Below are 15,460 nucleotides of genomic sequence, written 5' to 3'. Positions count from 1 at the left end.
GGCCCGGCCCGGCCCTGCCCACCCCGCCCCGGGGCACCAATGGCCGAGGGGACGGCCCCTGCGTCAGGGCTGCCCCACCCAATAGTAGGGGGCGTGGTGATGTACGGGGCTCTGCGCCTGCGCCCTGCGCGTCGCCGCTGCCATTTTGGCCGGCGCAGGCGGTGGGAGGAGGGGGGGTGTCTGTGGTTGCTGCCGCCATTTTGTCGTTGGTGTTTGAGTGCGGAGGAAGCTGGCGGAGGGTGCCGGAGTCAGCCCCATACCCCGCGCCACCCGCTAGCCAGCCCCACCGGAGACCTGGCGACCGTCTGCTTCGGTGAGTAGGGGTTGGCCCTGGCCGGAGGGCCGAGAAGGGGGCGCTGAGGGAAGGAGGCCGGCCGGCCGGCCGGTTCCGTAAAGGAGGCCGAGGCGTCCCCTCAGGCGGCCGGGGGGGGGCTCATCTTTGCCCTTTGGGGGGTGTGGTGGTGCGGTGTTGGCCCTTGCCCAGTCTTTCTGCATGCAGGGCCGGCCTTTCTCCCCCCGTCTCGTAGGGCAGCTGTCGGGACGAGGCTGGATCGGCGGCCCAGGCCAAGGCCTCCCCTTCCCGTCCTCGGCCGGCGGTGCCGGGGCTGCCCCCGCGCTGCGTGGCGGGCTTACGGGAGCGGGGCTGCTTCTGCGAGCTGCGCTGCGGTTGTTGTTCAGGAAAAATGCTTTTTAAAACCATTTCTAATTTTAAAAAAATGGGTTGCGGCTACCTGTTGACTCAGTTTCTAGCTGTAAAACACTGTAAAGAAGGTATTTTGCTCAAGGTATTTTGAGGGTGAGTACTTTTCGGCAGTCCTCTAAGCATTAAATTTGATACTAATTGTATATAAAAAAAGGGAAATCGATCTGCATAGTTAGTGGGTTTGAGCGTAGCACATTTCAGTAGTATTCATCACTGGCAAAGCACTCGGGCTTGAGCTGTGCTCCAAAGATTAGTAACAGCTGAGTTGAAATCTATTTGCTGCTTTCATGAGGCATGTGGCAGGCTGTCACGTTGGAGAACCACGTTAGGACTGCAGATGAGCTGACTACCGGAATTGTTACACATTAAAAAGCTGAAGTGACTGCCCCCTTACAGTTTTATTTCGGTCCAAGTGGTGGCAATCATAATGGGAGGATGGAAGCGTAATATTTTTAAAGTATATGGGACTTCTGTAGAGTAATCTTGGAACTTTATTGCCAAGTATATGGTATGTGTCTGTTCCAAACAAACTGGGGTTTCTGTCTTGCTGATACTAAAAGCCTAGAAGTGTGGCAGTGTTACTAGATGCTGTACTAAACAAGGCATTTGGGTGCCATCTTGACCGCTGATGGACTGTATTTTTGCAGCATTACTCCTGCCAATGGTAAAATGCTCACTTTCTAAAAAGGTGGCTTCTTAGTAAGGATGAGTTAGCATAACTTGCTGATTTATTAAACCTGCTGTATCATGATGGTGGCCTAGAAAACTTGCTAAAAATGCATTAATAGAATACCTGTTACCTGTCCCGTTCCTGACTCTCCACCAAAGGAGCTGGAATGTAGGTTTTTTAATGTTGGCCAAGTAAGTGCAAGATCTCTGTGCTGTTTGTGAAATCCAATTCTGGTGTTTTGCAGATTCTCTTGATCTGAAGATGGCTGCACAGTCAGCACCGAAGGTTGTGCTAAAGAGCACCACCAAGATGTCTCTGAACGAGCGGTGAGGAAGCCAACAGCAGCTTCAGCTCATAAGAAATTTTTTTACTTAATTATCACTGTCCGGTGTCCAAAAACCAACGTGGTTTCTGCCCTCTCTTAACCTCAGTAAAACAAGCAGATGGCTATGCACCTCTGTCTTAAACTGCAACAAATGTGGTACACCAGGTTAAAAGGGCAAGTGTTTTGGAGAAATTTATCCGTAGCAGTTAATATTAAACTATTCGACACATAAATATGGTGGGATGTGTTATAACAAACGAGAGAAACCTCACGCCCTCCCTTTTTCTTCCACATGTTTTTACATTTATATAGTTGATGCTGCAGCATGGTAGCATGTTACCTAAGCTGCAGCAGGCTTGCTGCTTTGTCCAAGGCAGACACACGTGCATGTGGTCTGGCCTGTAAGAGGCATGCAGCAGGCCATTAAACAAGCCCAAAGGCCCTTTAACAATGTTTTGGGCCTTGTAAGAGGCAAATGCTTTGCTTCATCTCCATCTCTCTCTTTTCTTGATTTCTTTATTTCTTCTGTTGAGTATTCTTCTGTTTTTCCATGCCATTGAGCTTTTGCGGTTCTACGGTGACAACAGTGATGCTGCAGTTATGTTTCACTTTCTTACTAATAACTCTTGGATTAACTATGTTGGTATAGTTGAACCAGGAATAAAGGGGGCCATTGGCCTGCAGTCCCTGCTCTAGCAAGTGCTGCAGTGAGATGTAGCCTGAACCAGTGCTCGGAGCTTACCCCAGGAAAGATGAGTGGTGAGGTGCAGTGCAGGGAAGGCTTGCTGGCCTGTTTCATGTTGGTCAGTCCATATTCCTCATCTGTAAGTGTTTTCTTTTGCAGCCTTGTGTAGCTCCCAGGACACAGTAGAAAGCTGATGGGTTGCTGCTAAGGAGGCTTACCATCTTGCTGTATTGCTCCTATGTAGCTCTTAAAGACAGAAGATTCTTTGTGCACCAAAGAAATTGCAAAGTGAACTGTTTTTGTAAGTGAGCACACTTGGGTGGTGGCATTTCTTATGGCACCAGTTCTGTGGTGCGCCAGAGGCACTCTGGTCTGTTCTCGGGGTGATGTCTTTTGTAAAGCTGCCTTCTGGCATTGAGGTTTTTAAACAGTTTTCTCGGACCTTTGAAGGTTAATCTGGCTTTTGCAGTCAGGTTTCAGTTTGCTTCTCTGTTTCTGTGATGTCCTCTCCCATCTGTCATGATCATCTCTGCTTATTGCTTGTTTTCATTCCTTTTGCCATTTCTAAAATCAGTAACCTAAAACTTTATCACTTCTGAATTAATATACAACGTCATTTCCGAGTTTCCAGTTCTTGCACACTTGTGGAAAACAAGGAATACGTAATCACATATGACGTGACCTAAGTACCACTCTTTACATAAGGTTCATGGGATCTGGAGATCCAGTCTTGAGAACCATGAAATGCCAATAAATGTATGTAATAAAGCTTTATTTAAACACCCATTTTATTCGACCTTGAAGCTTTACTAACATGCTGAAGAACAAACAGCCGATGCCAGTGAATATTCGGGCTACCATGCAGCAGCAGCAGCAGCTAGCCAGTGCCAGAAACAGAAGACTGGCCCAGCAGATGGAGAACAGACCTTCTGTCCAGGCTGCTTTGAAGCTTAAACAGGTGAGAGAAAGTGGCATATTCTGGGGCAGCCCGTTGATGCCTGTCACCAGCAGATGGCTTTTCAGGATGTGGTGGATTTTGAAAAATGCTCCTGAAAGTTAAAAATGAGAGACCTAGAAGGGACTTGCAGAAAATCCTGCTTTTTACTTCAGATAAGTAATGCTTTGTAACTAACAGTTAATAGTATTGAGGTGGGGGAGGGGGGTGTGCTGGCCATTCATATCTTCTCTCTATTTTTTCAGAGAAATGTTCTCATTCTGGGTTTCTGTATCTGCCAAGTGCTTCATCTCGCAATCTAGTTGCAGTTAAAATTGCTGCAGATTGTTTCCAGTACTTACTATCCAGTTGAGGCTGGTTGCTCCCATCCCCAACTCCGCCCTCTATTGGTGCACTCCTTTGATAGCAGCTGGCTGTGAGGAACAGATGAACAAACTGATTTTTTGATTGCTTGCAAATGCTAGAATGCAGGCCTGGATTTAAGGCATAGTGTTGCATTCCCCTTATATAAAGAGTTTTTATTGTTCCACGTTTCAGTGATGAGTACTACAGCTTACGGTGTGTTCCTCAAATTGCCTTCTGTCAGCAGAGCGGAAGACCTAAGCAAACATGCTAGATTCTGATTTCTCTGCTGCAGTAAATGTGATTCTCCATAACTCTAGACTTATGGAAGGGGCAGGGGGCAAAATCTTGCTACAACAGAAACCTCAGTAACATACAAAAGAGAGCTGTTTGTCTAGGGCCTGCTCATTGTCAGCATGTAGGGGGCGTTACAAGTTTTAAAGTTTATGTTTAAATGGGAAGGCTAGTAGGATTCACATAAAATGTATGTGTAGGGCACAAATTGAAACCTGTGGGGTAGTGCCTCACAGCTGTGCAGGGAGGTCAAATAGCATTACTGGATCACTTGACTACAGAAGTAGTTAAATGTAATTCTGTACATTATCTTGCATATGAGGAGAAAGCCCTGGAAATTTCTTAGCTGAGCTGCTTCAACAAATAGCTGGAATACTTAAAGCTGCCACACATGCTCACATTCAGAGCTCACTCTCTGATAAAGAGGAATGCAGCTGCTTTTTAAGATCTCTCGAGATGTCTATTATAAAAACAGACGATGGTGCCAGTTAGCCTTGCAGAGCTTGTAAACAAAAGCTCTGGAAATAGTAGTCTAAATTATTTTCTGCTTTAAAAAAAAAAGTTTGGAAAGTTAAGAATTTCACAAGTGGTAAGTGAAACTGGATTGAAAGCATGAAGTTTCTGCTGCTGAACTGAGGTGCCACAGAGGAACAGGGAAGAACTAGTCTTTTGGCTTAGCTCTTAAACCCATTTGATTTTTATGTTGAACATAGGTGTACTTTCCTGGTCTTCTGGAATTAAACACTGCAAGGTAGGGCCACGGCAGGGTGTTGTAGGGAAATTCAGAAACGTAGTTTATGTTAGGTTGCTCTTTGAAGATTGCAAGTTGCTCTGGAAGTTGATGTGGTGATTGGATTTTCACAAGTGCCATACTTGGTATCACCAGGAGCTTTTCTGATCCTTCTGGATGTGCTGTGTCCATAAGTGTTGGGGAGCATTGATCCTAGTGATGGGTCATCTGTGCTTCAGAAGGGACTTCTCTAAACTCCTGTGGAGCACTGCCTATGCTAGATATGTGGGTTTATGTTTTGCATCCTTTGCATCTGAGTGCACAAGTGTTTATGTAAACCTGCTGTGGGTTTTTTTAATGTAAAAACATTCATACTGACTGTGGTTCTAGACATGCATTTACTTAGTAGCTGGAGCAGACCAAGGTGCTACTGCTCTGAAGTAGAGCAGAAGGGTGAGGACTCTTAGGCTGTTTCAGTGCAAAGTCCAGCAGCTTATCTTAAACTCTCATGGTGAGTGACATAAATTAATAATTGGATGTAGAACATGCTTTCTCATTCCTTTCTGCCAGTGGGGCTGGGCAAAAGAGAGAGGCTAACATTTTAGGCTGCTACAGCTGTTGGAAAATTAATTACTATCTAAACTTTGAGGCAGTAAAACTTAAACTCTTACTACAGCTACAGAAGAGACTGATTTTAGAGGAACCAATTCAGCTGTCCACAGGCTTGGCTCAAATAGACAAGCAGTAACTTGAAGCAACTCTTGGAACCTGTAGTAAAATACAGACAGCCTTTATGGCTGCCTTTGTTACCTTACCTTCTTAGTGCCAAGAGGGCTTGTTCTTGAGACAGGTGTGAATGTTCCCACTGTTGCTGCTTAGCTCCTTGTAAGGTTCAGCAGTGCCTACAGAAGCTATAGCCTGCTCTGTGGAGACCAAACCTGGTACTGGCGCATGTTAACAATACTGGGATGTAAATTGGCCGTTCAGCTGCTGCTTCATGAGCAGTTAAGCCATCTCTGCAGCAGTTCTGGTATAGGCGTTTGAGGACAGGAGCTGCTATGGCTGGCCCAAGGTAAGCCAGCCCCGCCTGCGGAATGGAGCATGGGGGCTGGAGATACATGTCATGGTAAGGAAAAAAAAAAAAAAAAAAAAAACCACCACACTTCAAAAGCCGCTATTTTGCTGTTCTGGTGAGGGTAAATTTCTTCAGTATAGTTTTCTTTTTGTAGTACAGACAGAAAAGTTGATGCTTCTCCTCGCTGTTGCCTTAGTCTATGTGGAAGCCTAGCCAGGATAGGGCAGTAAGCCACTGGGAATGATACCCATGGTATGTGGCTGCACAGATGTCACCTGCTCTGCAGAGATAGGTTAGGCTTGTGCCACAGCAGGGGTAGTTGCTTTCTGTCTCAGGGATATACTTGGACTGTCACCTTCCAGCATACAGGATTAGTGGGCTGCCTTGTGGATTAAGTGTCTGATTTGGACGGAGCAGCACTGCTAAAAGTGAAGAAAAATACTTCCTTGCAAATCTGCAAACTTTCTTGTCTCTGTACAAACACTTGCTTCTAGGAAAGGTCCTTGTTCTCTGTTTGACCTTCACAAATTATCCCTCCTAGAGCAGATTTGATTGTCTTCCTTTGAAGCTTGATTATATATTGCAGAGATCTGGTGACCCTCTAGTCTATTTAAAACAAAACAACACACCACTTTTATTGGTAGGTGATTGCTGTGCTGTTTGTGTTGCAAGTCTGAGATTGCTGCATGACTTTCTTGTTTCTTAAAAATCTTTTATTCCAGAAGAGCTTAAAGCAACGCCTCGGTAAAAGTAACATTCAGGCACGATTAGGTCGGCCAGCAGGACCCCTTGCTCGTGGAGCCATGGGAGGAAGAGGACTGTCTATGGGGCAGAGAGGCTTGCCACGAGGAGCCATGCGTGGTGGCCGGGGAGCAAGAGCTCTGCTGAGAGGAGGAGTCTCGCTCAGAGGTCAGTACTGTGGCTGAACTGGAGTTGCTTGTATGTCAGTAACACTGTCTTTTTGACAGCGTGACTGATTCTGTTGCTCAGTCTGAAAACTGATTTCTGTCTGATTTGAATTCCCTCTCTCTATTGAAGGTCAGAGCCTGCTTCGTGGAGGACGAGGTATATCCCCCAGGATGGGCCTGAGAAGAGGTGGCCTTAGAGGTCGCGGTGGCCCTGGAAGAGGTGGTCTAGGCAGAGGCGCCATGGGGCGTGGAGGACTTGGTGGCAGAGGTTAGTGTGCACAAACTTCAGGAGCGACACGTTGCTGCTGAATAAGTAGAAGTAAGCTTTAATTCTTTTTCTCTTTAAGGCTAGCATGCATAAGTACATGCAGCCCCAAACCCCCTCTATTCTTGAATTCGTGTACAGCGTAGTGCTAAATTAAGGCTTTTGTTCCTGAAATATTTTGCCAGGCCTTATGCCTAACCAAGATCCTTGACTCTGTCAGTGTTGCTAGAGGGGTTCTGGGGACTGTTAGCAAAGTTGTCTGCTCCTGCAGGTATCGCTGGCTGATGCTTGGAACAGTAGTTGAGGCAGTGAGTAATCTTCCGGCATATTGAGGAAGACTACACTGTCTCCTCATGCTTAAGAAGGAAATGATACAGAGCCTGTGTAAACCAAGAGACTCTTTAAAATAATCAGTGAGGGGGAAAAATTTAACAGAGGAGAAAGTCTAAACCCCTGCAAAATAAACTTGATTCAGTTTCAGACTTTGAATTTAAGTCTTGGCTAGATGTACTCTATTTTTAACAACAAATCAGAGAAGCAGTAAAGTAGGAGTGCAAAAGAGGAAATACAGGAGACAGCTGTTGATGGTAGGGTTGTTACTGTTTCAGACAGATGTTTGGTTAGAACGCCAGCCAAACGGTGTCTCGTGTTGCTTTGGGATTGGCCCCATGTTTGTAGGAGTTAGAGCAGACAGCAGGAAGCTGCCTATCTCCTGACAGCTTTGTCTTATAGAGCTAAAGCTACTTTTTAGCCTGACAAACACATGCTGATCCATGTGGGCTCTTGGGTATCCTACTTCTGAAGCAGTCTGAAAACCTCTCAAAGTACTCATCTATAGGAAAAATTTGCCTGTAGTGGATGATGGCATTGCCACTTTGCCAAAAGCTTCAGCCTGACCCAGAGGTTTGCAGGATCTTGGGGTATGCTCCATGGGAGGGAAATATGCAATGTGTAGGTGGAATTGGAACACGAGCAGGGGAGACAGGAGTCTGAACTGAGTGCGTAGCTCTTAGTTGTGGATCAAATGTCTGTCTGGGCTTCTGGACTGAAAGAGAATCAGCCTGGGGAGCTAATCCAGCGTGGCAAAACCTGACCTGCTGTGCGGGACCTGGAAGTGGGCTGAGGGGTAGCTGCTGCCATGATGCTGCAGGACTTCCCCATGGAGGTGCTGAAGCAGCTCTGCCGAGCGTGCAATGTTGTCCAGGCTCTGCCAGGGAGCGGCAGCCACAGCAAACCCCGAGGCTCGGTCAGGCGGAGTGTATAACCATCTTCTTGTCTCACTGTAAGGTCGTGGCATGACGGGCCGGGGACGAGGGGGCTTCGGAGGTCGTGGCAGAGGCAGAGGACGAGGACGAGGATCGGCACGTCCTGCATTGACCAAGGAGCAGCTGGACAACCAGTTGGATGCTTACATGTCTAAAACAAAAGGACACCTCGATGCTGAGCTGGATGCTTACATGGCTCAGACGGACCCGGAAACAAACGACTGAAGGTCATAGCGAGAGACTGTTGTTGAAGTTAGTGTGTTATGTCGATGCCCATAAGCTAAAAACGGAAACCCTGATTCATGCTGGAAGGACCCGCAGGAATAGGGAGCGGCCCTGTTCTACTGAGAGATCAGACTTTAGTGTGTTCCTTTAATGTTTTGATACTATCTGTTGTATGAAACCTTTTTTTGGATTGTTTTTTACGTATTTTTTTTTCTTTCCCTGAGTACTCCAAACATGAATGTGACAGATCTGCCACAGTTAATCTGCTGACATCAGCGCTGGTGACTTGCTGTGCATGCCGCCCATGCTGTGTTAGGTGAAGTGCTCCTCGGCGCTGGGATCGTGTGTTGATGTGCTGCTTAAGCTCCACAGTTGCGTTTTGGGATCGGCCTGGTCCCCAAGTGTGACTGAAGGGCTGAGTTCACACCCACAGTTCAGTTTAACCCATCTGAAGCAAAAAAAAAAAAAAACGCAACCAAACTCCCAGCAGGGCAAACAGTCAGGTCAGGTTTAGTTGTAGTGCTCCTTGTAGACATGCCAATCTCGTTTTGCACCAAAACTACTACTTTTGTTGGTGGCCAGTGTTCTGTTAATGCCTAGTGTGGAGCACTTCCTAGGTTGAAAACTTCGTTGGTTTGGCTTTTTTGTTGTTTTTAGGTGAAGTTTGAATTTCTTTTGCATTGTGTTGAACAGATGGCACCAGTGGTTTCTGTATCTGCAAGAAAACAAGTGTTTAAAGGAATTGGAAGCAGGAACATAAAATTACAGCTGTGATGGCCAAGTGTGGTAGAACTGTCTCTTCTAAAAACCGGGGTCCAAAATTCATCTGTTACCTTCTGGTGTAACCAAAACTGCCTCCTCTGCTCAGACCAACTGCCTGCACTTACCCCGGACAGGTTTGGGAAGGGGTCTGTTTCTCCCACCCTGCCCCCTCAAGTTTTCAGTTCAGCCATTCTGTGAGCTGTTCCAGTTTCAATGGAATCTTGTATTTCTGGTTTGTTGTAACAAAGGAGAAATAATTATAAAAGCAGTATGGACTCTGGGTGGTCTTTTTGGTGTTTGGGGTTGTTTTTTTTCCCTGGAAATGAGCTTTTTCTGCTCCTGCTCTGCTGTGCCCTGGGGTAAATTTAACTTTACGGGGGGGGGGGGGGGGGGCAGAAGGGAGCCGAGGGAAGGTCGTGTTCTCTGCTGTGAGAGGAATTGGACCTCAGCTGCCTTGGAATGGGGAAACTGGGAGTGGTCAGGGGCAGCTCGCTGCCTCTGCAGGCAGGATCTGCCCTGCCTGCCTGCCTGTGCTGTACAAAGGCCCCTGGGCCGAGGATGCTGAGGCTGGCATGGCTTTTCCTGCAGGTTCTGCATCCACTAGCTCATGCCTCCTTCCCTGCAACGTTCGTGGGGGGAGCCGGCCCCGGCTGGGCCCTCAGCCCCGGTCGGGCGGCGGGCAGGCGCCGGGGCGGGGAGCGGGGGGGGCTATGGGTCCGTCTGGACGCAGACGGTCGCCCCGCCCGGGGTGGAAGCTCGGCTGTTATTGGTTGGTGAGGAGACGGCAGGCTGTCACGGCGTTTGCTATTGGCTGCGACGCACCAGCGCCTCACGCGCTCCGGCTTCTCCCTTTTGTTATTGTAGCAAACAAGTTGCGAAGCGGCGGCAGGAGCGGGCAGGGTTGCGGGCGGTGGGCTGAAGGCAGCCGGAGGAGATGCAGCAGGAGCCGGGGCCCGAGTGAGGAGAGCCGGGCGGTGGCGGTGAGTAGCCAGCCCCGGTCCTGGTGCATGCTCCCCCTCCCTCCCTGCCCCACATCGGCCCCAGCCCCTCTGTACCCCGAGTCCCACGGGCGTCCCTGCTCGTGTTCCCTCCTTGAAGCCTCACGCCGAGCCTATCGCCCCTCTCTGCCGACCCCATCTGCCTGCTGCAGCATCCCCTGGCCTCTCGCTGACAGCGCAGCCGCCTCTGTTAAACAGCCGTGCTGCACTGCCGGGGCCGGGCAGTTCACAGGGGTACAAGGACCCCCACCCACTCAGGCAGCCCCTCTGCGCTTCTCCCCGCTTTCCTCCCACCGATAGCCCCAAACCCTGCTCCAACGCTGCACGAAAAACAGGAAAACACCCGTTTTCAGCCTGCGGGTGACCTCAGGACGGAGGTGGGCCGCTACCCTGTGAAGTCTTGCAAGTTGGGATGTGGTGGCGATGGCCCTTTGGCACTCACTTTTCCAGGGCATCCCTCCTGCTTCCCTCCTCGGCCTCCCTTCTGTGAACCAAGGCTTCAAGTACGGGGAGCATCCCTCTTCCCAGCCTGGGGAGCCGGAGCTGGGCTGGGGGGACAGAAGCCAGGCTGGCACGGGGGAAGCGCAGGCAGGAATGAAATCCCCACCGAGGCACCCGTCAGTCCCTTTGTCCCTGCCCTTGAGATTATCTGGGAGCAAAGTTAGTGGCCCTGGAGCCAAGGAGATTAGGCCAGGGACCGTGTCCGTGCAGGGGCTGCGGGAGCTGGCTTCCCTCCACCCCACACTGCCTGTCCCCCTCCCGAGCTGGGGTACAAGGCTGGCTCCAGTTTTGGGGCTTGGGCTACGGGATCAGTGAGGTATTTTTAGGGCAGGAGCAAAGTAGGGGGGGGAGGAGGGGAGACCTTGATCCCAGCCCTGCGCTGCTGCAGGAGGAGCCCTGACAGGTTTGTGAAAAGCCCCCAGCCACATACCCTCTGCTGGGACAAAAGACTCGCACAGAAATGTCACTTTCCATCTGGAGCGGGACGATGAGGCGCCTCATTATTCCTTTGGTTTGCTCTGATGCTGGGGCAGGAGTGCCCTTTTGGGGTCCACTCTGTCTGTGGTGCAACAGGGACAGCCATCCTCTCTGAGAGACAGTGAGCACTCCCGGCCGTTGCATCACCGGGGGGAGCTGGAGCCAGGGAGAAGCTATCTCTAGCCCATGCTCACCCTAGTTTCCCTCAAACCAGACTGGGCTGAGTTTCATATGGGGCTGGAGATGGCCTTGGCTCTTTCAGTCTTTGCTGGAGCAGCCAGCATTGGCCTTGGGGTCTAGCCACCAGAGCTGGGGGGAACCAGGACCGATGTCGGGGCCCCCAGATGCTCCCTCCAGGGCAATCCTGGACAGCCCTTGCTCACAGAGTCCCTGACATCATCTTTTACCTCCTTTGGCCTCAAAATGGAGCTCTGAGGCAGAGCATGCCAGGCAGGCAGGACCCCTGGAGAGGAGCAGGCTGGTAGAAAGCAGGCAGGAGTATCAGCATCAGGGCAGCACCGGGCATCCCCAGGATGGGTGCCCCAGGCTGCGTTAGCACCCACAGGGTGAACCCCATAGCCTGGTGAGGTGTTCAGGCTTGTGCCCCAGCCACAGGGAGCCCCACAGGACCCCTCCAGCATCCCTGAGGGTGTTCCCATGGCCGACAGCATCTGGCTTATCTTGAGCCAGAGGAGCCCGGCCAGCGGCATCGCTCCAACAAGAGGGGAGCCATGGCCCTGTGCCTGCATGGGGGGGAGACAAGCAGGCAGGGCGCTGGCAGGACACCCTGCCTCCCATCCCGCGGATAAGCAGCGCAGAGCAGGGGCTGATGGTTTGTTTTGTCTGCCGCTGGCCCAAGGTTTTTCCCAGGCCCTGGAGCGTTGTACCCACCGTGATGCAGAACCAGGACCCCACTGCAGCAGCACCGCAGTGGGCACAGAGCCCTGGCACAGCCACAGCCGGGGTGGGGATGCTCACGGGGCCCCGGCACGTGTGCATATGCATGCAGCTCTTGGCATGTACGCAGTCTGGCAGGGGAGGCAGGAAAGGGAGAAGCCCAGCAGCGAGTGAGGGGTTAAGGAGCGGCGCCAAGCTGGGGCTCTGTTTAGTCTGGCCCCTGTGCCTGCGATGGGACAGGCAGCGCAGAGCACGTGTGCCGTCACCCCAGCCCAGAACAAGTGCTTGCACGCACACAGGCACCCTTGCATGCTGCGTACACACAGGCATGCCTCCCTGCCAGGCCGTTGGTGTGACACGGCTGGTGTCCCCGTACCCATAGACACTGCGGAGCCTGATGCCGTGGCCCAGCTCTGGCTCTGCTGCCGTGGGAGCCAGGGACTGCGGGGAGCTGGGGACACCCCGAGTGTCCCGGTATCACTGTAACCCCTGTGCCTCTTCCCACCCCAGACAGGGAACGTGGAACCCCCAGGCATCCAGGCTGGCCCCCTGCTTCAAGGTGACATACGGCTTTGTCCTGCATCCTTCTTGCCTGCCACATGCCATTTTGGGGGGGCTGCCACATGTCCCTCTTGCCAGCACCAACTGCCCCTTATCTGCCCCGTGGGCTCCGGCATCCCGTACAGTGCTTAACTCCCAACTTGGTGGCCCGGTGCTACAGTGGCCGTGCAGGCGAGGGCAGGGGGGACAGCAGGTCCCCTGCTGTGGGGTGACAGGCAGGGCCGTGCCGTGCCTTGCAGGGGAGCAGCGCAATGTCCCTCGGCGCGCCCACGAGCAGCGATGCCTGCCTGAGCATCGTGCACAGCCTGATGTGCCACCGGCAGGGGGGGGAGAACGAGACCTTTGCCAAGCGGGCCATCGAGAGCCTCGTCAAGAAGCTCAAGGAGAAGAAGGACGAGCTCGACTCACTCATCGCCGCCATCACCACCAACGGTGCCCACCCCAGCAAGTGCGTCACCATCCAGCGCACCTTGGACGGGCGGCTCCAGGTAACCCTGCCGCACTGGGACCCAGGTGCCTGGGTGCCTCGGCAGCCCTGTGCCTCACAGCCCTCCCTGAGCTGGGGGGACCTGAGTGTTGGGGTGCCCCATGGCCCCCGAGACCCCCCAGCCCTCCCTGAGCTGGGGGGACCTGAGTGTTGGGGTGCCCCATGGCCCCCGAGACCCCCCAGCCCTCCTCGAGCTGGGAGGACCGAGGCAGGGGCCCTAGCAGAGGGGACCCCCCATCCCCAGGCGGGGCACGCAGGGGGACCCCAGCCACATTGAGCCTGCGGCTCCGAGGTGAGAGCCACGCTGTCTTAAGTGTCTGGGCTCACACCCACCCACCACGGGTGCCATGGGGCCACGGCTGCACCGGAGATGGGGGGACAGGGACACGCAGAAGTCCCCATCCCACCAGGTCAGATGCATCCAGGCAGGAGCAGCTGCAGGCAGTGTTGCCCCCTGCCCGCAGTCGTTCCCCCTCTCGGCGCTGGCATCCCCCGGCAACTCTGCCCCTCCTTCCCAGGATGAGTCACTGTCTGGCAGCCTGGGAGCCCGGAGCGGGGTGTGGGGGCGGGGGTTGTTATGTCTGGAGCCGGGGACGCTCAGGGGGAGCCCCCCGGCTGCCAGGGGGTCCTGGCCTGGCGCCAGCCTTCGCGCTGGCAGAGGCTGGGATGCTGGGGGGGGTCCAGTATCTGAGCTGGATGCAGTCAGCCTGGGAGGTGGGGAGGGACTATGCCCACACATCCACCTCATTGCTTCAGTGTCCCTGTCCTGTCCCCCCACCCCGCAGGTGGCTGGCAGGAAGGGATTCCCCCACGTCATCTATGCCAGGCTCTGGCGCTGGCCCGACCTACACAAAAACGAGCTGAAACACATCAAATTCTGCCAGTTTGCCTTCGACCTCAAGTACGACAGCGTCTGCGTCAACCCTTACCACTACGAGCGCGTGGTGGCCCCCACCATCGGTGAGCCAGTCCCACCGCCGGGACCCCCCCGGGTTGGGGGGGGGTGGCCATCCCACTTCTGTCACCAGCACCCATAACACCCCCACCACCCCATCTCTCCATGGTAGGTCTGAGCATCCAGAGCACAGGTGAGACCCTGGTACAGGGCCGGCGGGGAGCACCCCCGGAGCCAGCATCCCCCCCCCACAGCGGGTCCCCGTGCCCCCCATGGTCTCCGGTGTGTGTCCCCCCCGCTCCCCAGTGCCCCCCACGCGCCTGGTGAAGGAGGAGTTTGTCCATGACTGTGTGCAGATGGAGGTGCCGCCCGGCCGGGAGCAGGGAGCCAAGCGGGCGCCACGTCTGCCCCCCGCTGAGCCATACCGCCAGCCGCTGCCCCCCCTGCAGCTCCCTGAGTCCCCCCATGTCCCCAGGAGCCTCTGCCCTGCGCTGCCCATGTCACCCCCAGGTAAGACCCTGTTAAACCTCTGTCCGCATCCCTGAGGAAGGGTTTGGGGGGGTCGACTTGACACCCCCCCACACCGTGTGTGTCCCCCACAGTGGCACCAGGCAGCTCCCTGCTCTCATTGCCCCACGGCGAGGGGCTGCTGCAGATCGCCTGCCCCACACCACCCCCAGTCGCCCTGGTGCAGCCCCCCCCCCAGAACGGCTACCCCAAGCTGCCCTACCACAGTGAGTACCAGGGACACCATGTGTCCCCTGGCTCGGCAAGGGTCTCGCATGGGGACACCCCCACCCGGCCACCCTCTCTCCTGCCCTAGGTTCACCGACAAGCTGGACTGGTGCAGCTGTCTATGCACCGAGCCTGGGGGGGCCGCAGCCCACCCCGCCACCGCAGCCCAGCACCCAGAACCATCCGCAGCCCCCATTCCACCACCCCAACCACTACTGTAGGTTTAGGGGGGAATGGGGGGCTGGGGGTCATCTGCAAGGTCCTCACCCCTTCGCTGCACTGACCCCATCTCTGCCCCCTCGCCAGGGCCCCCACACCATGGCTCTGGGCCATACCAGCAACCAGTGTCTACCCACCCGGGTAAGTGCCCCCCACCCTAATTAGCACCCCAATGATCACCCCCTCCATGAGCTATGGGTGCCCTGACCACCCCATGACCATGTGTGTTCCTCTTCCAGGGCCAGAGTTTTGGTGCTCCATTGCCTACTTTGAGATGGATGTGCAGGTGGGGGAGATCTTCAAGGTGCCATCCAGCTGCCCCGTGGTCATCGTGGACGGTTATGTGGACCCCTCGGGGGGGGACCGCTTCTGCCTGGGGCAGCTCTCCAATGTGCACCGCACCGACGCCAGCGAGCGGGCCCGGTGGGGTCGGGGGGGTAGAAGGGGGGGACAGGGCAATGTCAAGGTGGGGGGTTGGAGGGTAGG

General features: G+C 53.7%; 2 protein-coding genes across 7 annotated transcripts in view; both read left to right on the top strand.

Annotated features, from left to right (window-relative positions):
* Nucleotides 1-133: 133 nt before the first annotated feature.
* Nucleotides 134-9,444, top strand: CHTOP (chromatin target of PRMT1). 3 transcript variants are annotated; one of them, XM_010565580.1, is made up of 6 exons: nt 137-313; nt 1,618-1,699; nt 3,188-3,341; nt 6,505-6,688; nt 6,818-6,955; nt 8,240-9,438. In XM_010565580.1, exons 2-6 carry the CDS (start codon nt 1,635-1,637, stop codon nt 8,440-8,442), a joined length of 744 nt encoding a protein of 247 aa, XP_010563882.1. In that variant the 5' UTR covers nt 137-313; nt 1,618-1,634; the 3' UTR covers nt 8,443-9,438. The 3 variants fall into 3 exon arrangements, with proteins under 3 accessions (XP_010563883.1, XP_010563882.1, XP_010563880.1); XM_010565578.1 differs by having other exon boundaries at nt 139-313; nt 6,502-6,688; nt 8,240-9,436; XM_010565581.1 differs by lacking the exon at nt 6,818-6,955 and having other exon boundaries at nt 134-313; nt 6,502-6,688; nt 8,240-9,444.
* The window catches only part of LOC104830562 (mothers against decapentaplegic homolog 4-like), a 7,379-nt gene continuing 1,176 nt past the window's right edge, over nt 9,258-15,460 (top strand). Inside the window, exons 1-9 of one of the 4 annotated variants that reach the window (XM_010565586.1) lie at nt 9,258-9,338; nt 10,069-10,184; nt 12,878-13,126; nt 13,911-14,085; nt 14,193-14,213; nt 14,327-14,530; nt 14,623-14,754; nt 15,062-15,115; nt 15,214-15,397. In XM_010565586.1, coding sequence (XP_010563888.1) covers nt 12,890-13,126; nt 13,911-14,085; nt 14,193-14,213; nt 14,327-14,530; nt 14,623-14,754; nt 15,062-15,115; nt 15,214-15,397 — 1,007 coding nt within the window. In that variant the 5' untranslated portion in view covers nt 9,258-9,338; nt 10,069-10,184; nt 12,878-12,889. Of the gene's footprint in view, nt 9,339-10,068; nt 10,185-10,278; nt 10,580-12,877; nt 13,127-13,910; nt 14,086-14,192; nt 14,214-14,326; nt 14,531-14,622; nt 14,755-15,061; nt 15,116-15,213; nt 15,398-15,460 lie in introns of those variants that run through there. The other 3 variants (XM_010565582.1, XM_010565583.1, XM_010565584.1) reach the window with 3 other exon arrangements.

Source organism: Haliaeetus leucocephalus, unplaced genomic scaffold (genome assembly GCF_000737465.1).
Source record: "Haliaeetus leucocephalus isolate CR32 unplaced genomic scaffold, Haliaeetus_leucocephalus-4.0 Scaffold193, whole genome shotgun sequence".
Lineage (NCBI taxonomy): Eukaryota > Metazoa > Chordata > Aves > Accipitriformes > Accipitridae > Haliaeetus > Haliaeetus leucocephalus.
The sequence above is the reverse complement of the archived record's forward strand: the minus strand, read 5'-3'. Positions and strand labels throughout refer to the sequence as shown.

Coding starts and splice junctions, on each gene's coding strand:
- CHTOP (XM_010565578.1), top strand. CDS start 1,635: ATGGCTGCACAGTCAGCACCGAAGGTTGTGCTAAAGAGCACCACCAAG. Junction 3,342..6,501: donor CTGCTTTGAAGCTTAAACAG/GTGAGAGAAAGT, acceptor CTTTTATTCCAG/AAGAGCTTAAAGCAACGCCT. Junction 6,956..8,239: donor TGGAGGACTTGGTGGCAGAG/GTTAGTGTGCAC, acceptor TCTCACTGTAAG/GTCGTGGCATGACGGGCCGG.